This window comes from Barbatula barbatula (genome assembly GCF_947034865.1).
Source record: "Barbatula barbatula genome assembly, chromosome: 3".
Classification (NCBI taxonomy): Eukaryota; Metazoa; Chordata; class Actinopteri; order Cypriniformes; family Nemacheilidae; genus Barbatula; species Barbatula barbatula.
Genome location: NC_136764.1, coordinates 7,832,421 through 7,852,582, shown reverse-complemented (window position 1 = coordinate 7,852,582; position 20,162 = coordinate 7,832,421). Strand labels below are relative to the sequence as shown.

The following is a 20,162-nucleotide window of genomic DNA, read 5'->3' as shown; positions in this document are numbered from 1 at the left end:
CACAGTGAATGAAGGTATGACTTCCTTTTTATCATAATTTCATACAAGTTTTATTTCATTAAAATGTAATCTCATTTAAAAACAAGATTCGCTAGAAGGTTCAACAGATGCAAAATCGATGAACTTCAGCAAAGAAAATAAAGCAGTCCCAAACGTATCTACTGCAGATATATAACCACAGCATTAAATTGTAGAAAATGTTTATTAAATTTGATTTTTTCATCCTTATGTCACATATTTACATTTTAAATGCCTAAAACATTTACAAACATGGAACCAAAAACCTTATGTATGCAAATGCTAACCATGATATCAAGAAATGTCAGATGATCAAAAATTAGCATAAAAAATTGAAGTTATGACACTCTTGGCATGGAAACGCAACAAGCAGCTTGTGTTTCAGAAACAGACAGTGTTATCGTCATGACTCCTGGTAGAAATGAAAATAAAAGTAGTATGATTCAGTGGCTATTTCACATTTGAATGCTACAATGGCGAAAATGCTACATAGTTCATGGAAACAGCTTGAAATCATAACAGTTATGGCCTTTTCAGTGAAAGAGGGAACAGATCCTGCGAGTGTGCTACACATCATCCTGTTCATCCAAACGTTAGCTTATCGTATTTGCAAAGAAATAAATATTTGGCTGAGAGATCTAAAGACTGTTTATTGGTTTCTTTTTATTTCTTTGTAGAAAACTGTTGGTACGAGCTTGTGATGATAACAGTACATGATTCTGAATGGAAGACGTACAAATGCTCAAATAAAATAAGGCCACATTTAGCTTTGAAGAACGTTATTAAGACCAAACAAAGTCACATTTTCTGTTGTATGTACTTTGCTGTGACGGAAACTGTACGTTTCTTGGCAGCTGGGACCACTAAATGTCCGATTTGTTGTTTATGTAAATTCAATAAAACATTACAGCTATACAGAGTCTCAAATATCAACTGTGGGCCTTTTTTACTTTACTGAAGCATTTACTACAAACTCAAAAAGATAAATAAACATAATCATGTCATTTGCTTCCAATGTTTACAATGATGACCCCCTATCAGTCCAAGATTCGAGAGCCAAAATGAGACATACTGCAGGTCTCTGTAAACATTCAAGTTAAATTTGCCCAACATTTTTTTTTCTCGTTTTATTTTTTTCTTGAAGCGCTAAAAAAAGTATATAATTTTCTTATCATTCTATACAGCAACATAACACTGCCAACTCGATCCAAGAGCGAATAAATTAATCATTATGGTTAATTACAAAATATCTTTTAAAATATTTAAAATATACTTTTATTTTATACATTATGCAGACTGGTTAACAATTTCGATGATAACAAAAATAAGTATTCAATGAAATGCCTTTTTTAAACACATGGACGGAACTATGACAGAAAGAAGCAAGCGAACACAGACACGCACACACGCGCACACACTCACACAAGCACGTGACTGGAAACGCTTTTGTGAGTGACATTTGGATGAATGACATTTAACATGAGTACATCCCATCTTCGAGACTTTCTACAGCCAATGAGCGGTTGCGCTGGACAATATTGCTCAAGCGTCCATGCATTATGATGTCATAAAGTAGGCTATCACATCGCTCCAATCCATTTTATAAATGGTATTTTATAAATTTCGTTTTTCCTAAAATTAGCAAAATTGTTCCATACATATCACACATTATCATATAGTATCGTTCACCTAAACTAATCCAAGTCATTACATATCTAGTCCTGACCTCTACTTCGCAACCATCTACGTTTAACCGAACTATCTGTACACATTTAGCATTTTCATTAAATCACTGAGGATTTATTGCTTCCCGAAAGTTACCTGGGGGGGGGGGGGGTGTTGGGGCATAGACACGCAACTTTACAGTAGCTAACGTGTGTCATTGTGTTCTTATTTGGACCCTGTTTTCTTAAAGTCTACATCGCTTGAAAATAATCCCTAAATTTAACATCACACCTGGGTGAAACCTGGGTCACACTACATCACTTAAGGTATTTGATATATCAGACAAACATTCAAAACATGATGCACATTTGGACACGTAAGATATCAAACATTTTGGTGGTGTTTGTAATTCGTTTAGGCTTATCGTTACTGGTGTTTCAAAAAGGCCACTCGATAGCTAAAAATTCGCTTCGAATCCAATCGCGATAAAAATGTTAACAAGGTGCTTTTAAAGTCGATACATCAAATACTGAATCGTTCCTCCAACCCAGGTCTCCATTTGACCTGCGATACATCTCTGATTTGAATCAATGCTTTACAAAGCTCTCTGCGCTCAGGGGTGTATGTTACAGTGTGCTGAACAGTTCGGGCACTATGGGTTCATAACCAAGAGCGATACGGTTTCTTTGATCGATTCATTGGAAAATGAAAACAGTTCAGAGCCATTGAGCGTCTTCTCCTGCCACCTTACGTGGGACTCCTGATTAGGAGCAAAACAGCTCAGGTGACACATAAACATGGTAAAAATACTTAATAAAAAAAATTTAACAGTTCTCGTAAGTCAACGGTTAAGGTAAAGTCAAAATAAATATATACCAAAATTTTAAAAGCGTTTACAAAACATTCTTGTCTGCTCAAACAGTTCCACATTAAACAGAAGGGTGACCGCACCCCGAAAGAACTCCACATGCGGACAACGCGTTCCAACAAACGACAAGAGATTTCCATGATGTTGATGGAGGAAAGGCATGGGATGTTAGGTGAAGAGGCTGCCCCCGCAGACTGATGAAGTTATGATGCTCTAGAGGGTGGATTCAATGGGTTAAGGTACTGCTTGTATATAGGTAAAGTAATTTCACTGTGTTCTAACCAGGTAAAGCGGCGGCAAGCTCTTTTAAGTTAATAAAACGTTTCCGTTCAAGACTTGACAAGCCATTTGTGTGAAGAAAAGTGAGATGTGCAATTTAAAATAATACAATAATGCTTTTAGGGGTTGACACAATATACCAGTATTGACAATAATGGAGATATAAAAAAACATGATTGTAGATATTGTGTTAAATCTGCACATGTGATTATATCGTAAATAATCCAGCACTTGTTTAAATGCGAATTTTAAATGTAAAATTTTTTGGGCCAAAAAGGGAGAAATCACAAATTAAACAAAATTAAAGATGATTATGAAAAGTAATTTATAAAATAATAAGTAAGCCTTAAGCAATGTTAGTAAGATGGAAGGTTACGTAAGAAAACTGAGGAGAACATGCAAATATGTGAGGAAAGGACTTGTGGAGTTGGTTGTGGCTGGTTTTAAACTCCACTGATTGTTCTGTTTCTTGCAAAAGACAGATACTTCATACGGTTTTGATTATACATCAACAACCTAGCACTGTTGTTGAGTAACGCACCAAACCATATTCAATAAACCAACCCTTACATCATCTGGGAGAATAGACGGCAATGGTGACAACTGACAGAAAAACCAGGACATGATGACAACAGAAACATATGGAGGGGGGGGCATTGTTGGGAACTTGCCTCCTTCTGGCAGTGGAACAGCAACACTTAGAAAGCCAGCAGAGCTGGAACAGAGTGGGCGTAGTGGAGTTGATACACAATGCTATTGTCGGAATAGAAGGCCATTTCAGATGTCTCAGTGTGGCGATGTGTTTGTATGTGTTCTGAATGCATGTGAGCGTCTGCGTACTTGAGAATGAGTGTCCGTGTGTCTGTTGGACGTGCGTTGATGCAAGTGTGACGTGTAAGAATGTTTCTGCAAATATTAGCATTAGAGACGCATCTCTCAGTGTTTTCGTGTGTGTGTGTGTGTGTGTGTGTGTGTGTGTATGTGCGTGCAAGTCGACGTCTGAGGATGTTTCAGTAGCATATGAGGATGAAGGCATTTTGCAGACAGCCAGGTCACAGTGCTGGAGGCTGGCCCTTAGCTGGATGACCTCTAACCTCTAGGATTACGCTACGACCTCTCTGCCTGGCTGGGCTCCTGGGACTCTGACAATGCAAACAGACATCATAAAATAATAAAGTGTCTATTAATTAAAATAAAGTCACAAATAGTTTACAATAGCCTGGAAAGATACAAATCCATAAATATTTGAATGTGATGGAATGATTGATTTAACTTTGATAGCAGGGCTCCCTCTGTTGGCTATACAGCATAAACAACTACTTAACTAGGCGTGTCAAAATGCAAGTTAAAAGCCTTTAAATATCAAAAACATTATTAGCTCGAGCCATTATTGTACTTCAACAAACATAAACACTTATTTTACAGCTCTTTAATCTAAGAAAATGAGTTGACAGTGAGACAACGGGAAACGTTAGAAAAAATGTACTTTGTGCCCACAGAAATGTGTTTTGAATTAGGCTATGCTCAAACCTAAGAGTATAATTTATATGATACCTTAACAACAACAATACTAATAGTTTAAGGTTATTTGGATAAAAACATTTCACCATTTATTTGAGATTCCCAAATGTGTTCAACAGCAATTGTATCAGATCAGATCATTTTATTGTTATTGTTTCAAGTAGATTTCAGATCAGTAAATGAGAGAATGAACCTGGTACTGTATGTATAAATTGAACATATTTATGCAAAATTGCATGAAATCTGAACAGTACAATTACTTTTAAATATCATTGTACTATTCAAAACTATATAACTTTTCTCACCTTTTGGAGTTGCCTGATCGTTTGAAGATTCTTTAGGTTCTCTGGTACCTGCAGGAAGGACATCTTGCTTTGTGATGTTTGAAGGTTCCTGCGAGCTTAGAAGGCGGATGTCTGCCTCTTTCCCAAACTCGCCCCACCTTCCCACCCCCTGCAGTCCATCCCAAGAGTCTGAGCTCCGAAGGCTCAGGCGCCTCATTCGTGAGACAGTGTCCACCTCCCTCATGCGGGCAAGCCTCTCCTCTGAGCCGTGCCCAGGCGGGGCAATAAAAAGAGCCTCTATTCTTTGGGAAAGTCCATGGCTCCGTCTCTCTATACTTGAATACTGACTCCCTTCTGGACCTTGAATCTGCCCCTTATCACTGCCGTCTTTAGCAGCATCTTGTTTATGCTGCACTTTATCAGTGCTAGAGGCTGGGCTGCAACGATCTTCACTAACTGTTTTCTGTTTCGTGACCGAAACCTCCTTTTTGTCCCCAACGTCTTGTTTATTAGTATCCATCTCACAGTCTGAATCAGCTGTACCTTTAGCATCTATCCCACACCCACGCCAACCCCCCAAACCCAGTTTTTCACCAGCTCCTTCCTGTTTGTCACCCCACGCCCCCTCATCAACACCCCATCGTTCAGCATCGAGAGACCGTCTCTCTTTAGACCAGAAGCCACCTTGGCCTAAACTTTCCCCTTCCCACCCAGTTTTCTCCCAGTCCAGTCCTAGAGACAATCTACGATTAGTGGAAGGTAACACAGATAGGGGAAGGTGTTCTGGGGGAAATTCAGGTCGTAGCTCTGGATCCAAACCTGAATGGGTCCACATTGCAGCCTTATTTGCCCTCAAAGTCACATCTGGTTCCTTCATTGTCTCTGTTATAGTATTACTCATTTGCTTGATTTCTTCATCCTTGGGGTCTTTGTGATCAAATTTTTCCTCTGTTTGTGTCTTCTCTTTAGGGCTTTCCTCTGCTGTGAAATCTTCAATCTTTTTAGGTGGTGAACTTTCAAGATTTTCCAATTGGCTTATTTCTTTCTCTGGCACTTCAGACTGTTTCTGCACAGCAGCTGCAAGATCATCTTTAACATCACTCAATACAATTTTGCTAGCTTCATTCTCAACTGACTCGCTGCCAAGAACATCTTTATCACCATTAACGTTTTCATCATCATGGTCCTCTGCTGAACCCTCTCCTGTAATAAGTGTTGCAATATGTTTCTCAGCTAGCGATAGTTGCATCTGCCAATCAGCGGGTACCTCTGGATTAGCCTCTAAACCTGCTTTGTCACCACTAGGCTTTACAGTAGCAATGCCACACAGTCCTCCACTATTATTAAGGAATCTGTTAGACTGACTTGTTACCCTCCTAAAGCCCAAGCTTCTTTCCTCCCTGAATAAAGTGGCAGGCTCCTGTCTTACCTCTAATGCTGAAGAACAACATGGCTGCTCTGAATCTATCGGTGGCCTACTGGGTATGGGCACATGCTGAGGGGTTTCAACGCTCAAGGCGCTTCCTGGTTTGGATTTAACAGAAGCTCGACTGACAGCTCCAGAGTCACGAGCCATTTGTAGAGTTTGACAGATGTGCTCATAGTCTGGGGGACTGGTCAGTGTGGATGCATCTTGCATGGGCTGTCTGTCTGCCCACGGAATCTCGGCCCCCAAGGAAGAGGAGGAGGCCGTTAGGATGATCAAATCCTCATCTCTTTGGGTCTCTCTGGAGGCTATCATTTCCAGCTTCACTGATCTGCAGGCTTTGCGTTGTGTTATCTGGGACATGACCGCTTTGTAATCTCTGAAACCTGGTTCTGGAGGGGGAGGAGCAGGACAAATCTCCTCTCTCAGCTGTTTGCTGAAGCTAACGCTCTTCCCAGTCGATGGTCGGGAAAAGGCACTCTTCACCTCCCTGTATTCTGGGTCACTACCAGGCACCAAGCTGGGGCGAAGTGCAGTTGCTGGCATTCCAAGTGGATCTGTAGATAGCCTGGATTTGATGCGGTCAGGGATTTGCATGGAGGGACGGTTGGGAAGAGTAGGAAGGTTATTGCTGGCAGTGCTGAGCTCCATTATATCTTTGTAGGCCTCATTAAGATCCTCAATGCACTGGTCCACGCTGGGCCTTTTACCTGCTTGATCTTCCATCTCTTTATTAAGGGTCTCAAGCTCTTCAATGGCATCCCAAGGTCGCCGGCTTACCGGCTTCAGCAAGAACTGACCAAAGGTCTCTGGATTTGGGCCTGTTGCTGACTTTGCTTCTTCAGGCTGTTCTGATGGTGGGGACTGAGTTGGGGGCTGTATTGGTGGTGGAGGTGGAGGTTGAGATGGAGGCTGGTTCGGAGGAGGGGGTGGAGGGTGTGGCGGGGGATGTAACGGAGGTCTATGAGAACCTGTGCTCTTAGAGAAGGTACCTGTCCGTGAAAAGGCGCTGTTACTGGATGGTTTTAGGCTTTTCTGGCCTTTCATAGGATAACCGTAAGGGGTGCTGGGGTCGGGAGCTCCTGAAGCTGTTGGAGCCGCTGTAGCTGTTGGAGCTGGTGGACCTGATGAAATTGAGGCAGCTGACATAGCCCCCGGGGCGCTTGGGGCAGCCACTGGGGCACTTGGGGCAGCCCCTGGAGCCACCGTAGTACTCTCAGCAGGAGCTGGTACCTCTGGGGCGGCAGGAGCATCTTGTGCTTCTGTGTTTGAAGGACCTGGGATTGCATTGCTTTTTGTTGGCTCAGGGCTTGTCTGGGTCTCCTGGTCACGGTACTGATCCCCTGGCCAAGCCCCAGAATACCGTCTGAGCTCATCGTGCGGATTTGGCTTAATGATCCTGGAACGTGAGTTCCTTCTGCGATGAGCTCTCCTTGTAGCTATGCTACTGAACCCACTGCCCAGTCCAGAAGAGCCTAGTGTGAGTGCTTGCAGCTCCAAGTCAGTAGAGGTGGTGGATGTGCTTTTGAGGCTTTGGTTTGGAAGGGACCCGAGAGTGTTGCTTTTCTCGCTGGAGGAGCTTGGCGGAGGAGGGGGGGGAATTGGAGGAGAGTCGGGTTCCTTTTCTTCGTTGTTGTTTTGATCTCTAGATTTTGCACTGGACTGTGAAAGTGGCACAGATACAAGGCAGAAAATAGTTTCGCTGAGTTTCTTTTTCACACTCTTCTTCTCAGGTTCCTGAACCGGTTCTGTCTTTACAGTCGAAACACTCTCTGAAGAACCTTTATCTTTTCCAAATTTGTCAGCGTTCTTCTCAGCTTTAATCTGGTCTGCAATGCTATCTGACTTTCCCTGCTTGTCAGCCTTACACAACTTGTCAGAAAATTTGTCAGATTTGCTCTGTTTTTCTAACATTTTATCTGCTTTAAGTTGTTTTTCTAGAATTTTGTCTATCTTTAAGTGTTTTTCTATAAGTCTTTCAGCTTTACTTTGCTTGTCTGAAATTCTGTCTGCTTTAACAGTCTTTTCAGGCATTTTCTCTAATTTGATTTCAGGTTTAATTTGTTTATCAGTATATCTGTCAGCCCTGACTGGATCTGGCATTCTGTCTACTTGTATAAGATCGGCTAATCTTTCCACCTTTAGTTGTTTGTCTGTGAACCTTTCTGGCTTGACTTCTGTAGGTTTTTCCAATTTAATTTGTTCTGCAACTCGATCTGTTTTCACTTGCTCTGTTCCTTTGACCTGGTCTGTTTTTATCTGTTCAGCACCTCTCTCCACTTTGACGTGCTCTGTTATTCTCTCAACCTTCACCTGGTCTGCAACTCTGTCTACTTTATTCTGCTGGTCTGGTGCTATTTTAATGATTGGTTGCAGGGGTCTGGTCTGAAAGGCTGCAGGGTACTTGGCACAGCTCTGATCGGGTACTGCAGCGTCACTGCCTTTATTCATCCCCTTGTGCCAGCGGTTAGGGTTCTCCTGTTCGGTGGGAGCCGTTTTGCCAGTGTCCATGCTAAGACTCTGTCCTTGTGAAGGGAGAAAGGCACTATCGTTTGTGGATTGTCCTAAAGTTGCAGTGCAGGTAAGTTCTTTGTTGACGTGTCGGATCTTGTCCGTGTCTGTGAGAGAGTTTCCACAGGGCCCCCCTGAGACATGCCTGATACGTGGGTCATCGAACTGGACATACTGGGCGAGTCCCTGGCGGCTTGGTACAACAGGGCCTGGATGGACAGGCCTTCTCGGAACTACTGCCATGCTTCGGTCCTCACGGCGTTCTGACCACGACAATCCTGAAGTCCTGGAAAACCACTGTCCCATCTCTGCACTCACAGGCTCACGCTTCCATCGAACAAGGGCAGAGTCTGCTCGGTAGTTCTGTCCACTCCTGGGTGGCAGGAATCTCCTATATGAGGGAGGTGGGATGTAACCAGGCGGCTCCATCCCAGTAAGTTCATGATAAAACAGATCTGCCCTGTATGCTTCTGGTCTAAGAAGTTCTGCACTTTGGGAGTAACAAATGGACCTGTCACGAAGTAGTTCTGAGCTCTGAGAGTAACAAAGTGATCTATCCCTCAACAGGTCTGCGCTATGCGAGTGGGTGAAAAAGCGGTCCCGTAGTAGTTCTGCACTTTGTGAATGACTAATAAATCGGTCTCGTAATGGTTCAGCACTTTGAGAGTGGCTCATCAGGCGGTCTCGGAGTGGTTCTGCGCTCTGTGAAAAGCAAATGGACCGATCTCTTAGAGGCTCTGCACTCTGAGAATAACAACCAGACCTGTCTCTGAGCGGTTCAAAATTCTGAGAGAAGCACACTGGCCGTTCTCTAGGCTTGGACACAGGTTCAGACGATAGAGTTTCCCAGCTCCCCCTGTTTTGCTGGTGAGTCTCATAAGACGGAGGTTTGACGGGGCGGCTGAACCGTGGCTTTGGTACAACTGCGGCAGGTCCGTGACTTTGTGTCTGACCGCTCCACCTCTCCCCGGCTGGCCATTCACTGTGATATCGACCATAGGGAGCAGAGCTGCTGCTTCTTTGTGTGGGGGGCTGATTTGGGGCACCAGTCTGAGGCAGTTCCCCATAATGTGGATCCTCGGGGGACAGCACTCGAGGGAGAGATTGGGACTTGGCTCGCACCGCGGCAGACACACCGCTCTCTGCTGACCGAAGGCGGTGTTGCTGCTCCAGGGACCAGTGTTCAGCCTCCCCATCTGAAAGCTGCCGGCCCAAGCCCACTGCAGGGCGCCACTCCTCTGTGCCAAGGCTCTGGCATTTGCGCTCCCCAGACACCCGTAAAGTCTCTGGGCCTGTGTCTATTGGTTCTCGTATCCATGGCCCTTCCTCCCACCGTGCCAGTGGCCTCTCAGCTCTCAGCTCCTCGACAGCTAGCACTGGGCCTCGCCACAATCCCCCAGACACTCTGAGTTCCCTGGGATCAGCATAGTCCAATAGAGCACTAAAGTCCTGTCCCCTCCTTCTCCAGAATGAAAGATCCCTCTCATCTGCATGCTCAGACAACGTCAGGCTGGGAGCGTCATAGAACCTAGAAACAGAAACAAATATAGATCATCAATAAAAGTAGTTATGTATCAAATTGAATTATTTCAAATAAAAGATAAAAAACACATTACTTTTCTCTTTCAAAGCATGTATATACTTAACATACATCAATGATAATGAAAACACTGGGTACGTTTCCATACAAAAATGCAAAGATTGCAAATACTAAAGTGATACTGAATAGCTGGACAATCTTTATTCAATTGTTTAGATCTATTAATTTTTTTTAGATTTTGCTTATAGAACTGAAAAACTCAATACTATTTGTGTGCTTTTTTTATAAAGTTTGGAAAACCTCAGCTTTTGAATCTCAGATAAACATCATATTCTAACAATACTGCATAGAATACATGTTATAGGAATAGTAGATTATTGGAAGTGAAATACGTCTTTCAGTAAAATTCTAATTACATCCATGAACCATGATCTTAAAATTTACTTTCATAATATATTCATATACAAAGTGTCTGTGTGTGCATGTGAGTAAATTAGGTATGATAATATATGAAATATTACATATGGATACACCCCTCTCACATAAAACAGTGAATTTGACCATAATTTAAATTAAATTTATTTAGAGCTTTAAAACCCTAAAAAATATGCCATTAAGAAATGTAGATAGATCCATGACTAGTGTAGTGTTCTAAAAATATATATTATTGCAAATAAATACATTTTCACTTATCTCCTTTTTCTTAGGGTTGTTTGGTTGTCTTATAGCCAATAAGTGTATGGGAGGGTGTACAAATTGTTGAAATATACTGCATTTTAATACATGTATATATCTTTTTATATATATGAAATATATATATGAAATATCTATCTGTTGTGATTTCTAATATTCAAAACTTGGATTTAATGATGTATGACTATACTGCATATTTACTGTTCACAAAAAAGCATTTGAGTGTTTTAAAACTTTTATTAAACACCCGTCTGAATGCATTCAGTGCTAATGTTGTTATCACTGAAGGAAGCCATTAAAGAGTTAAAGCTATATAGAAAACGTATGAGAGATACAGTCATGTATTTATGCAAGTCTGCAGATGGTTAGTACAGGAGGTTTATTTTCAACTATTGAGAAAACATTTGACCGTGACATAAATCAGAGATAAGCAGCACACATTCTACAGCCGTCCATCATAACAGCTCCTACACTTGTTTTACACGAGCCATGGCAGCCTGTCATGACAATCAACATGCTTGTTTTCTATTCGCTCTACCTGCAAATCAGCAAATCATCATTCTGGTGTCTCCTGCAATTGGGATTAAAAAAAATAAACGATTGTTGCTTCCAGCCATTTAAAAAACGTTACACAGACTACATGTCACTGAGAAATGATTTATGTCACTTGGAAATTATTTCTTTATGGTGTAGAAAGCTCATTTAACCATAATATAATTGGCTCATGCACTCTAGTTATTTATTGACGAGGCAGTTTGTAGATTTTCAAGGCATAGTCCGCCCAATTACTCATCCTCAAGTTGTTCCACACCTGTATACATTTCTTTCTTCTGTTGAACACAAAGAAAATATGATTGTATTAATGTTAGCAACTGAGATTTCAGGTGCACCATTGACTACCATTGTAGAATTTTTTGTTCCGTTAACACAAAAAGAGATATTTTGAAGAATTTAGAAAAGCAAACAGTTATGGGGTACCTTTGACTACCACCGTTGTTTGGTTAACAACCTTAACAGAACGTAAAACAGGCCTATCCTTTTCTGTGGTTTGCAGAAGAAAGTCATACAGGTTTGAAATGGTTGAGCAAATGATGAAAGTTTAGCAACGAACTGAAACTTTTACAGCAACATTTCAAAACTGGGATGTCCAAAGCGCAGTGCTTTTGGTTACTTCATTGCCATTACGATGAAGAAGGGCATCGGTTTTATTCGGGTCGGGTCATTTTGTGTTTCATTGTAATTCCAGATTTAGGATGAGCACTTAGGAAAAAGTAGACCTTACACGGGGAAAAGACATGGTTCATCCAAAGCCGTACAGTTTTGAACTGTTTTTGATCAAACAATTACAGATTATGTTTTATCATTAAAGGAACGGTTCAATCGAAAATTAAGATTCTAACTACATTTACTCCAAATCTGTATACATTTCTCTGAACAGATAGATATTTGTAAGAATGCTTGTGACCAAGACCTGTTTGTTTACAAGCATTCTTCCAAAAAAGTGTTTTCAACAAAACAAATACATTTATACATATTAGGAACAACTCAAGTTAGAGTAAATTATGTTTATGTCCCTTTAACATAAACCTCCCATATCTTTCTCTGAATACCCCCACTAACAGTGCAAACATTCACGTTGTCTGGAAAACTGTGCTAAACTTTAGCATGAAGATTGAAGCAAATATTATTTCATCATTTATTCTCCCTTATGTCATTCAATACATGTAATGACTCTTTCTTTTATGGAATACCAAAGAAGATATTTTGAGAAATGTCTTAGTGGTTTTGTTTCCATACAATGTAAAAGGGCCAAATGGTTATTGGTAACCAACATTCCTTAAAATATCTTCTTTTGTGTTCTGCAGAAGAAAGTCTATAAATGGACTTATTCGTTTAGAAAATATAAAAGATTTTTCTACAAAGTCAAACAGTATGTAAAACGTTGAAGCTCAATACCTCAAAACTGCACAGAATGCAAATAGAACCTTATAATTCCAAAGTGCCGAAATATATTCATCAAGTGATTCACACTCACCCGCTATCTGTAGCAAGAGAATCACTCACCCGCTATCTGTAGCAAGAGAATCGCCCAAAGGCTGCAGGTCACCAAGGAAAGCAATGGGAACCTCCAATCTCCTCTGAATTCTTTCATGGCCTTCATTAATGTTGTTGTTGTTTTCCGGATAGGCCTTTACCGGCGCCGGTCTGTACACCCCCGTGCCCGCTTCCGTCCTGCCGTCCGATCCCCCCTCGGCCGTCCCGAATCCATTCAGAGCGCCACAAGCACCACCAGCAGGCCGGTTCTCTACGTTCTCACGGCGACATTCGTTGTTTCGATTGTCATAAGGCGCGGTGGAAGCGGAAGAGGCAGGGCCACTCCTGGGCAGTTTGTATCCATGAGAGATCAGCAGGTCCTCCACACTGTACATGGTTGAGTGTGTGTGTGGACAGCGTTGGAAAGGGAGGCTAAAGGCGTGTGTATGTGTGCGCGTGTCTGTGTGTGGCCTATGGGCAGTGCTGGTGCAGCAGGCGGGGACACAGCTGCTCAGCAGAGGCCATCACTGAAAGAGAGAGAAAGAGAGAGATCCATTAGACTTACTCTAAAACAATAACCATCTACTCTGCAGAGTCTCACCATCTTCTTTAAACCTTTACAAACAGTATTCATTCAATGGATCCTGTGTGGCCACACCCTATCCGACTATTATACAAGCCATGAACATACTGTTAAACAGAAAACACAAAGGTGCAGAAATGCTGTTCATGCTATTTTAATTCCATTATCTAGGGCTTGCTATACATATTTATGCATTTGTTAAGAATTTTTTTCGCCTTTCGAATAACCATAAATATTTGATTGAACGATCACCTTGGATTTATAAGGTTCTATATGACATTTTTTCTTATAACGGAGTTCACATACTCTTATTTTGTTAACTTTTTACACCATGTGATGTTCTTTCTTTACGTTGTGTACATTTTGGGATATGTTTTAGAAAGCAAAAAATTCAAATGCAAATACTTTGTCGTCTATGTCTCAAAACTGCAGAAACTTTTAATTATCAGGTGGACAAAATGGTTGATGCAACAAGCAAAAAGTGAATTATCTTTATTTATTTATCGACTAATATAAAACGCTTAATTAACTGATTTAGTAAAACCAACAGCTTATACTTCATGGACATAAATTAAACTTATCCAACATAAAGTGTTTGTAGTAGTGCATGGTTTGTAATTTATAGTTTTGTAATCAAAAGTTACGCACCGAATGGAATTGTAAAGTCCTAGTGAAATATAAAATGTCAATGCCTATTATTTCATAAAATATTGCAGTCTTTATTGTAAATAGTTTATCAGTGTGGGTCATTTTCTTTTTAAAACTGGTGTGTTCTCATAATCTTTAGTTAAAGGTCCAGTGTGTAATATTTGGGTTGACCTATTGATAGAAATGCAATATAATATACATAACTCTTCAGAGGTGTATAAAGAGCATAACAATGAAGCATTATGTTTTTATTACCTTAGAATTAGCTATTTCTATTAGCTATTTCCTTGCATGTAATTCCCCATGTTGTGTTCGAAAGGGAGAGGGTGGAGTGAGCGGTTGGTTGCAATTCGCAACCTTGCCATAAGATTTACCCGACAGGACGTTTAAAATCTGAAAATGCACTTCCTTCCTGTGATGACTGTCCATTATAAATGACGTATGTTAGATGCTTGGGCGGGGCATCCGTTAACTCCTCCCCTAAAACTGTTAGTCTGCTGCCAGTTCCATTTCAAAATGCAACAGCTATTTTTATACATCAAATCGCAGAGAAAGACGAAAGCCACGCCCACTATTTTTCTCAATAGAAATTCCATTTCACTCTGAAATGCGTCAAGATACCGAAGTAGAAATTATCGTCACTTCCAGTTTACAGGGATTATAAAATAATGTCCGTTTCTCAATTCCAAGAACGAAAAGAACGGACTTGTGTTCTTGTGGAGACCGGTCTTGTGAGGCAGCCTCAAAAAAACACCTTAGTGGCTTCTGTGATTTCAAGCAGATTCCGTAGGCGCATACGATGCATCCTTGATATCGAGAACACATCCGGATACTTTCATGCATTCTCTGTTCTTGTGTTCTTGCGTGTTGGAGCCGGACTTTGATGGTTATTGATGACGTCGAGCGAGAACACGAGGACACAAGACCACCGAAGAACGCATATTCAGAAACGGTCACATATGACACATATTCCCTCGTCTACCATTGGTCAAAACAAACAGATAGTCTGGGTCAAAGCTCACACAGTAATTGACATGTCTGGCTGGAAAGCATGCATATTATATAGTTTATATTATTCTGGGGAAAAACAGTCAACAGCTGAGTGTTGTTTCTATTGGTCTATGTTACAAAATTTGGCTTTAAAGGTATAGTTCATCCAAAAATGTTGGTCCCCATTGTGTTCTATTGTATGACACAAAACCAATGCCAAAGTGAATGGGGACCAACTGTGTTATTTCCCCTACGTTTTACACACAAACTTCTTTTGTGTTTTGCATAAGAAAGAAAGCCAAACAGGTATGAAATTTCAAGAGGGTGAGTAAATAGTGACATAATTTTCTTTTTAAACCAGAAACACTATTAAGGCATCTGTTTAATCTTAAAAAAGTTTAGCCTTTACAAAAGTTAATGGCCAAATTTCTTTATTTTGAAATATGAGATATTCACCCGGTATAAAGAAAGAATAATCACAAATATAATGTACATTTTCAGCATACTAACCCAACCCAACCCTAAAACAGCATTTATTGCATCTTCTAGTCGAATTCTGAATTCTCCAAAAAGAGACATCCGAAAATAGAGGTTGGCAAGAAGAGGATAATTTTACATTGACTAATCCAAAGCATGCAGATCTAACAGCTCTATCATAAAGCAAAACACGTGAATAAAATGCCACTATAAATCTTACATTAAACAAACCTTTAATGCTCAAAAGTAAAGATAAAATCATTCACACCCAGTAAATGAACCCATGATTTATTGAACAATTTGTAAACAAAAAAAGCACTGCATCTGCATTCCTGAGAAAACAAAGCTGCCTCTGTTCCCATGGTGATTTAAAAATCAGCAAGGTGATAAATGCACCACGGCGGTAACCTTTGATCCCAACCGTAACCTTAACTTGACCTTGAACCATGCTTAAAGGAAAACTGGGACAATGACCTTGACTCATACTCGAAGCTCTGCGCATCGCACATCTTGACACGTGTGTGTGTGTGTGTGTGTGTGTGTGTGAGAGAGACTGCCTAAACGCTGTCTTGTTATTTTTTATAATACTAGGATCGATTTGATGAGTGGCATTCAGTCTGGCTAAATTCACCGCGAGACGTGCAACACCGGCAGCTATGCTTGAGGCTCTGACTAGATCCCGCTCTAACTAGGCAGATGTCAGCTAAACATCCCTGCACTTTCCCTTGTCAACACACACGCAGCTGACCTCTGTGTGACCTCTGCTCAAAATATGTGTTTGTGAATGCTTATAATGTGTTGTGGGGTGCCAGATTTAGCCGATAACAATGTTATTTTCTATTGTTCAGAGATATAACACAACTTACTGCACGAAGTGAAATAATGTATCCGTTTCTTCATATATCTGTTTGCTGACAGTTTTTTGATGTATATTTGTTGGCTAATCATCCTAATGCACCTTAAACACCACGTATGCTTTTAAAAACAACATACATTTCCTAAACACTGTGTTGAAGTTACAGTGAGGTTGAAAATACATTTCCCATGCCAGCTATCACTGTGATTGGTGTGCTATAGGAGTGACATCATCACTGTGAGCAGCCAATCACATGCATTTAAATGTGAGCACACATCTATCTGTAGAGACTACTAACTAACATTCACATTAAAACAAACCTGAAGAAAAGGAAAAAGAAATGCTGTTTGTTACACAGTTTCCCCCTCTATCTCTCTCTCTCTCTCTCTCTCTCTCTCTCTCTCTGCCTGTGACACAGTTAAAAGCAGCCACCTCCCTTAAAAACTGCATTCTGGTCAAAACGCATATAAATGTGGGTACTAACGCCGGGTGAGTGTATCTGCCCCGTATTCGGTCATAAAGATCACGAGAGAGCGACAGCAGTAGTCAAAGTGTGATTTGACCATGACAACTGCTGTCAATGATAGCACATCGGTGTTGCTGGGTAGAAAAAGGGGTGTTGCTGCATGCCTCGTGTTGATAGAATATGAAAGTACTACAGCATCACCACTGGAATGGAGGTTCATAATTACAACTATTTACTGTTTTCCAGAGGGAGACTCCAGAAAACACTGATATGACAAAAATCATCAGATCAAGGGTATAATCCTTTCATTCGGAGCTCTTGGGTCACACTAACATTATTAATGTATTCTGTTCTAAGGGGTGCTATGTACAAATACATGTGACTACATTTTGTTTTACTTGTATAAGCTTTCATTTAATTGCTCATTAAAATACATTTTTAAGCTGTGTTATTTCAGCCAATATGACAAAAATCCATTAAACAGTGGCTTACACCGTGTATGTTTAACAGCTTTACTTTAAAAGGGTATTTTGAAAGGATAAAACAAACACATCTGCATTTCAACCTAAATGCAGAAAACATGACGATGGGCCCTAAACTACACGTCTACTTAACATATTGTCAACACCAGTGTAGTTTACATTTATTTTAAAATGCTCACATACGTCACCCTTAACGCATCCATTGTAGAGAAAAATCACAAAAGCAATCAGTTTATAAGAAAATGTTTCCGCTAGCAATGAAAATAAACAGAGCAAATAAAGAGCGGTAATCTCAAGGATTTCATCTCCTGAGCTTCCGAAGAGATCTCAACAATGTCACAAACTTGGCTCGGACACCAAAGTCTGCAATTTAGAAAAGATGTGTTTCTCAACAAATGTATCTGAAACAAGATTATCTGAATTATCAGTGTATGGTTCTGTAATGTTAAACCTTAGTTGTCTCTCCTTTTTTCTCTAGTGCAATTTTAGGAGAAACATGTAAGAATTTAATAATAAGAGCAATCTCTGGGAAATAAACATTTTCTCCGCACCAAGGAACAGGCCATTCTTGAATGTAGATTAGACAGGTAGCTTCTGTAAGCGGGTGATAAAATCTATCACTCTCCTTTTGCTGAAGATGACATGAATGAGGGGCCGAGCTGAGAATATGAAACGACGACCATGTGCCGCTATACCAGAATTCATTAAGAACTTAGCAGAGAGAGAGAGAGGTGGGGTGGATGGGATTGGAAAGCAGAGTAACACCCAAACGCATAACCCGTCTCCCCCCCCCCCCCCCCTGTGGGATCCGATCTTAACATTAAAGCAAGTATCCCAAGTCAAACGCAATTTCCACCTCGCACTTATTTCATTTCGCTGAAGATCTCCACTGCGCCACAGACACTCGCACGGAGAAGGTGCGTACGAGCGCGTAATGTGACCTACACCATCAGCAGCATCAGCAGCACAAACGTGCTATGCTGGCAAAGCCATACTGCAGTGTGTGTGTGTGCCACATTATACATCAAACAGGCCTCTCAAGAATAAGCTTTAAAAGTCATCGAGCGATGCGCCTAGACCATGCCAAATAGCGCACGCATACGCGACGCAACGCGGCAGGTACAGAAATCACATTGCAGAAAGTGACCGCGCTGCTGTCAAATTCCCGTTTCGATTTTCGCACATTCCTCCCATATAAACATAAAGTGCAAATGGCCTATAAACTCGCACCTTGGACCCGGTGCCCAGATTACGCAAAGAGAATGATTTCTATCTTTTTTGCACTGCTGCGAGACGCATTTGCGTCTCTAGCTTCAGCGTGTTTATCAAGAAGCGCTTCGCCTTAGGGGGAAAACACACTCACACACACGCGAACACGCACCGCTCCTTAAGAGAAAAAAAACGCATGCATGCACGGGCTGTCACCACATGTACACATTCGCTCGGTAAACGTGGCGAAACGCTCGGATGGCGTTGAAAATCCACGCGTCTTACCTGGTGCTCGTTTGGCGCGGCCGTCGCAGTTCGCCTGCGCCCGGCGTCAGTGGCTGCGAGCGGCTGCAACTGCAAGACCCTTCAGCTGAGCATGCCTACAGCGGCGGGCCGGCTCTCCTCCTCACCGAGCGGAAGGAGGGGAAAAACAGCGTTGGCTAAATGGTTTCTTCCAAAGTGTGCGCGAAGTTTATGTTCCGCTTGCCTTGCAACATCGATGCGTGGAAGTCAGACATGCGCGCAATTGCTGCTCGGTTTGGCGTTTGGTGAAGCTCTAGACGCGAGCGCTAATGCGGAGCCTGCCATGGTGGCGAGTGCGCTCTGATGTTTGCTCTACAGTGAGCGCAATCCAGGTGCATGTGTACCTTCCTGGAAAATCAAGGCTGCTGTTATAGGCTAACCTTAAAGTGCTTTTTATCCTTATAGGAGAGCCTTATGAAAGTCCCAAAGAACTTTTTATTCCGTTCATGTTGTTATAAAACCACGTATGTTTTCGTGCTTGAAAGAACCCAAAACATGAAGAACGTATGAAGCATAAAGAACTTTTTACCCTCCATTTATTTAGTTCACTTAAAATCCTTATTACAATTGTATGAGCATTTGCATTTATCACATAGGATTGAATTAAATTTTATTTTATCATTTCTCCTTAATTGGAACTGCAGTACATTAACAGCATAAAGGTCATAGGTTTGATACCCAGGAAGCACAAAATGCTTTGAAGAAAAGCATTTGCTAAAAACATTAATGTACATGCACCGTGACTCACGCTGCATTTAAATCAGCTTGTTTGTTTTGCCAGAATGTGTTTTTCCTGGGAATTAATGCCATGACCTTGATGTCAGTGCTTACAAAAAAAGTGATATGACTTATAAGATGCAGTGAAGCTTTATTTTTGGAATATACTCATCTTTTTTTCATATATCTGTTCGTTCCAGATTCTGTGATTTATAAAACTTCACATTTATGTGCATTTAACAGCCTGCCCTGCATACATTTTACACAGGGACCAGCCCATACACACACAAGTAGACACAGAAATACAAACACACATACTTACCATGAAACACTGACCCAGAATTCCTGGAGCTCTTGATCAGATCAGCAAGATGTGAGCACTATCCACAGTGACAATCCGTAGAGATTGAAAAAGAAAGAGAGCCTATTTGTTGTTCATAATAATTGTAACTTCACAAAACGCCATTGATGTGTTTGTTTTAATGCATTCTATGAATTGTGTCCAGTAAAGTAATGAGAATCAAATTATAGTTTGTCGGGTCACGGACACAGTGCTTTTTTTTACCATTTCAATGATTGCCTGAAGAAAAGG

General features: G+C 41.1%; 1 protein-coding gene across 1 annotated transcript; it reads right to left on the bottom strand.

Moving 5' to 3' along the window:
- Positions 1 to 306: 306 nt before the first annotated feature.
- On the bottom strand, positions 307 to 19,172 carry jcadb (junctional cadherin 5 associated b). The gene is made up of 4 exons (XM_079453642.1): positions 18,836 to 19,172; positions 12,870 to 13,366; positions 4,657 to 10,100; positions 307 to 3,972 (listed from the first exon to the last, which is right to left on the bottom strand). The coding sequence occupies exons 2-4, from the start codon at positions 13,232 to 13,234 to the stop codon at positions 3,938 to 3,940; spliced, it is 5,844 nt and encodes a 1,947-aa protein (XP_079309768.1). The 5' UTR covers positions 13,235 to 13,366; positions 18,836 to 19,172; the 3' UTR covers positions 307 to 3,937.
- Positions 19,173 to 20,162: the final 990 nt, after the last annotated feature.

Coding starts and splice junctions, on each gene's coding strand:
- jcadb (XM_079453642.1), bottom strand. CDS start 13,234: ATGTACAGTGTGGAGGACCTGCTGATCTCTCATGGATACAAACTGCCC. Junction 10,101..12,869: donor TCTCTTGCTACAGATAGCGG/GTGAGTGATTCT, acceptor TTCTGTTTCTAG/GTTCTATGACGCTCCCAGCC. Junction 3,973..4,656: donor CGATCAGGCAACTCCAAAAG/GTGAGAAAAGTT, acceptor TTGCATTGTCAG/AGTCCCAGGAGCCCAGCCAG.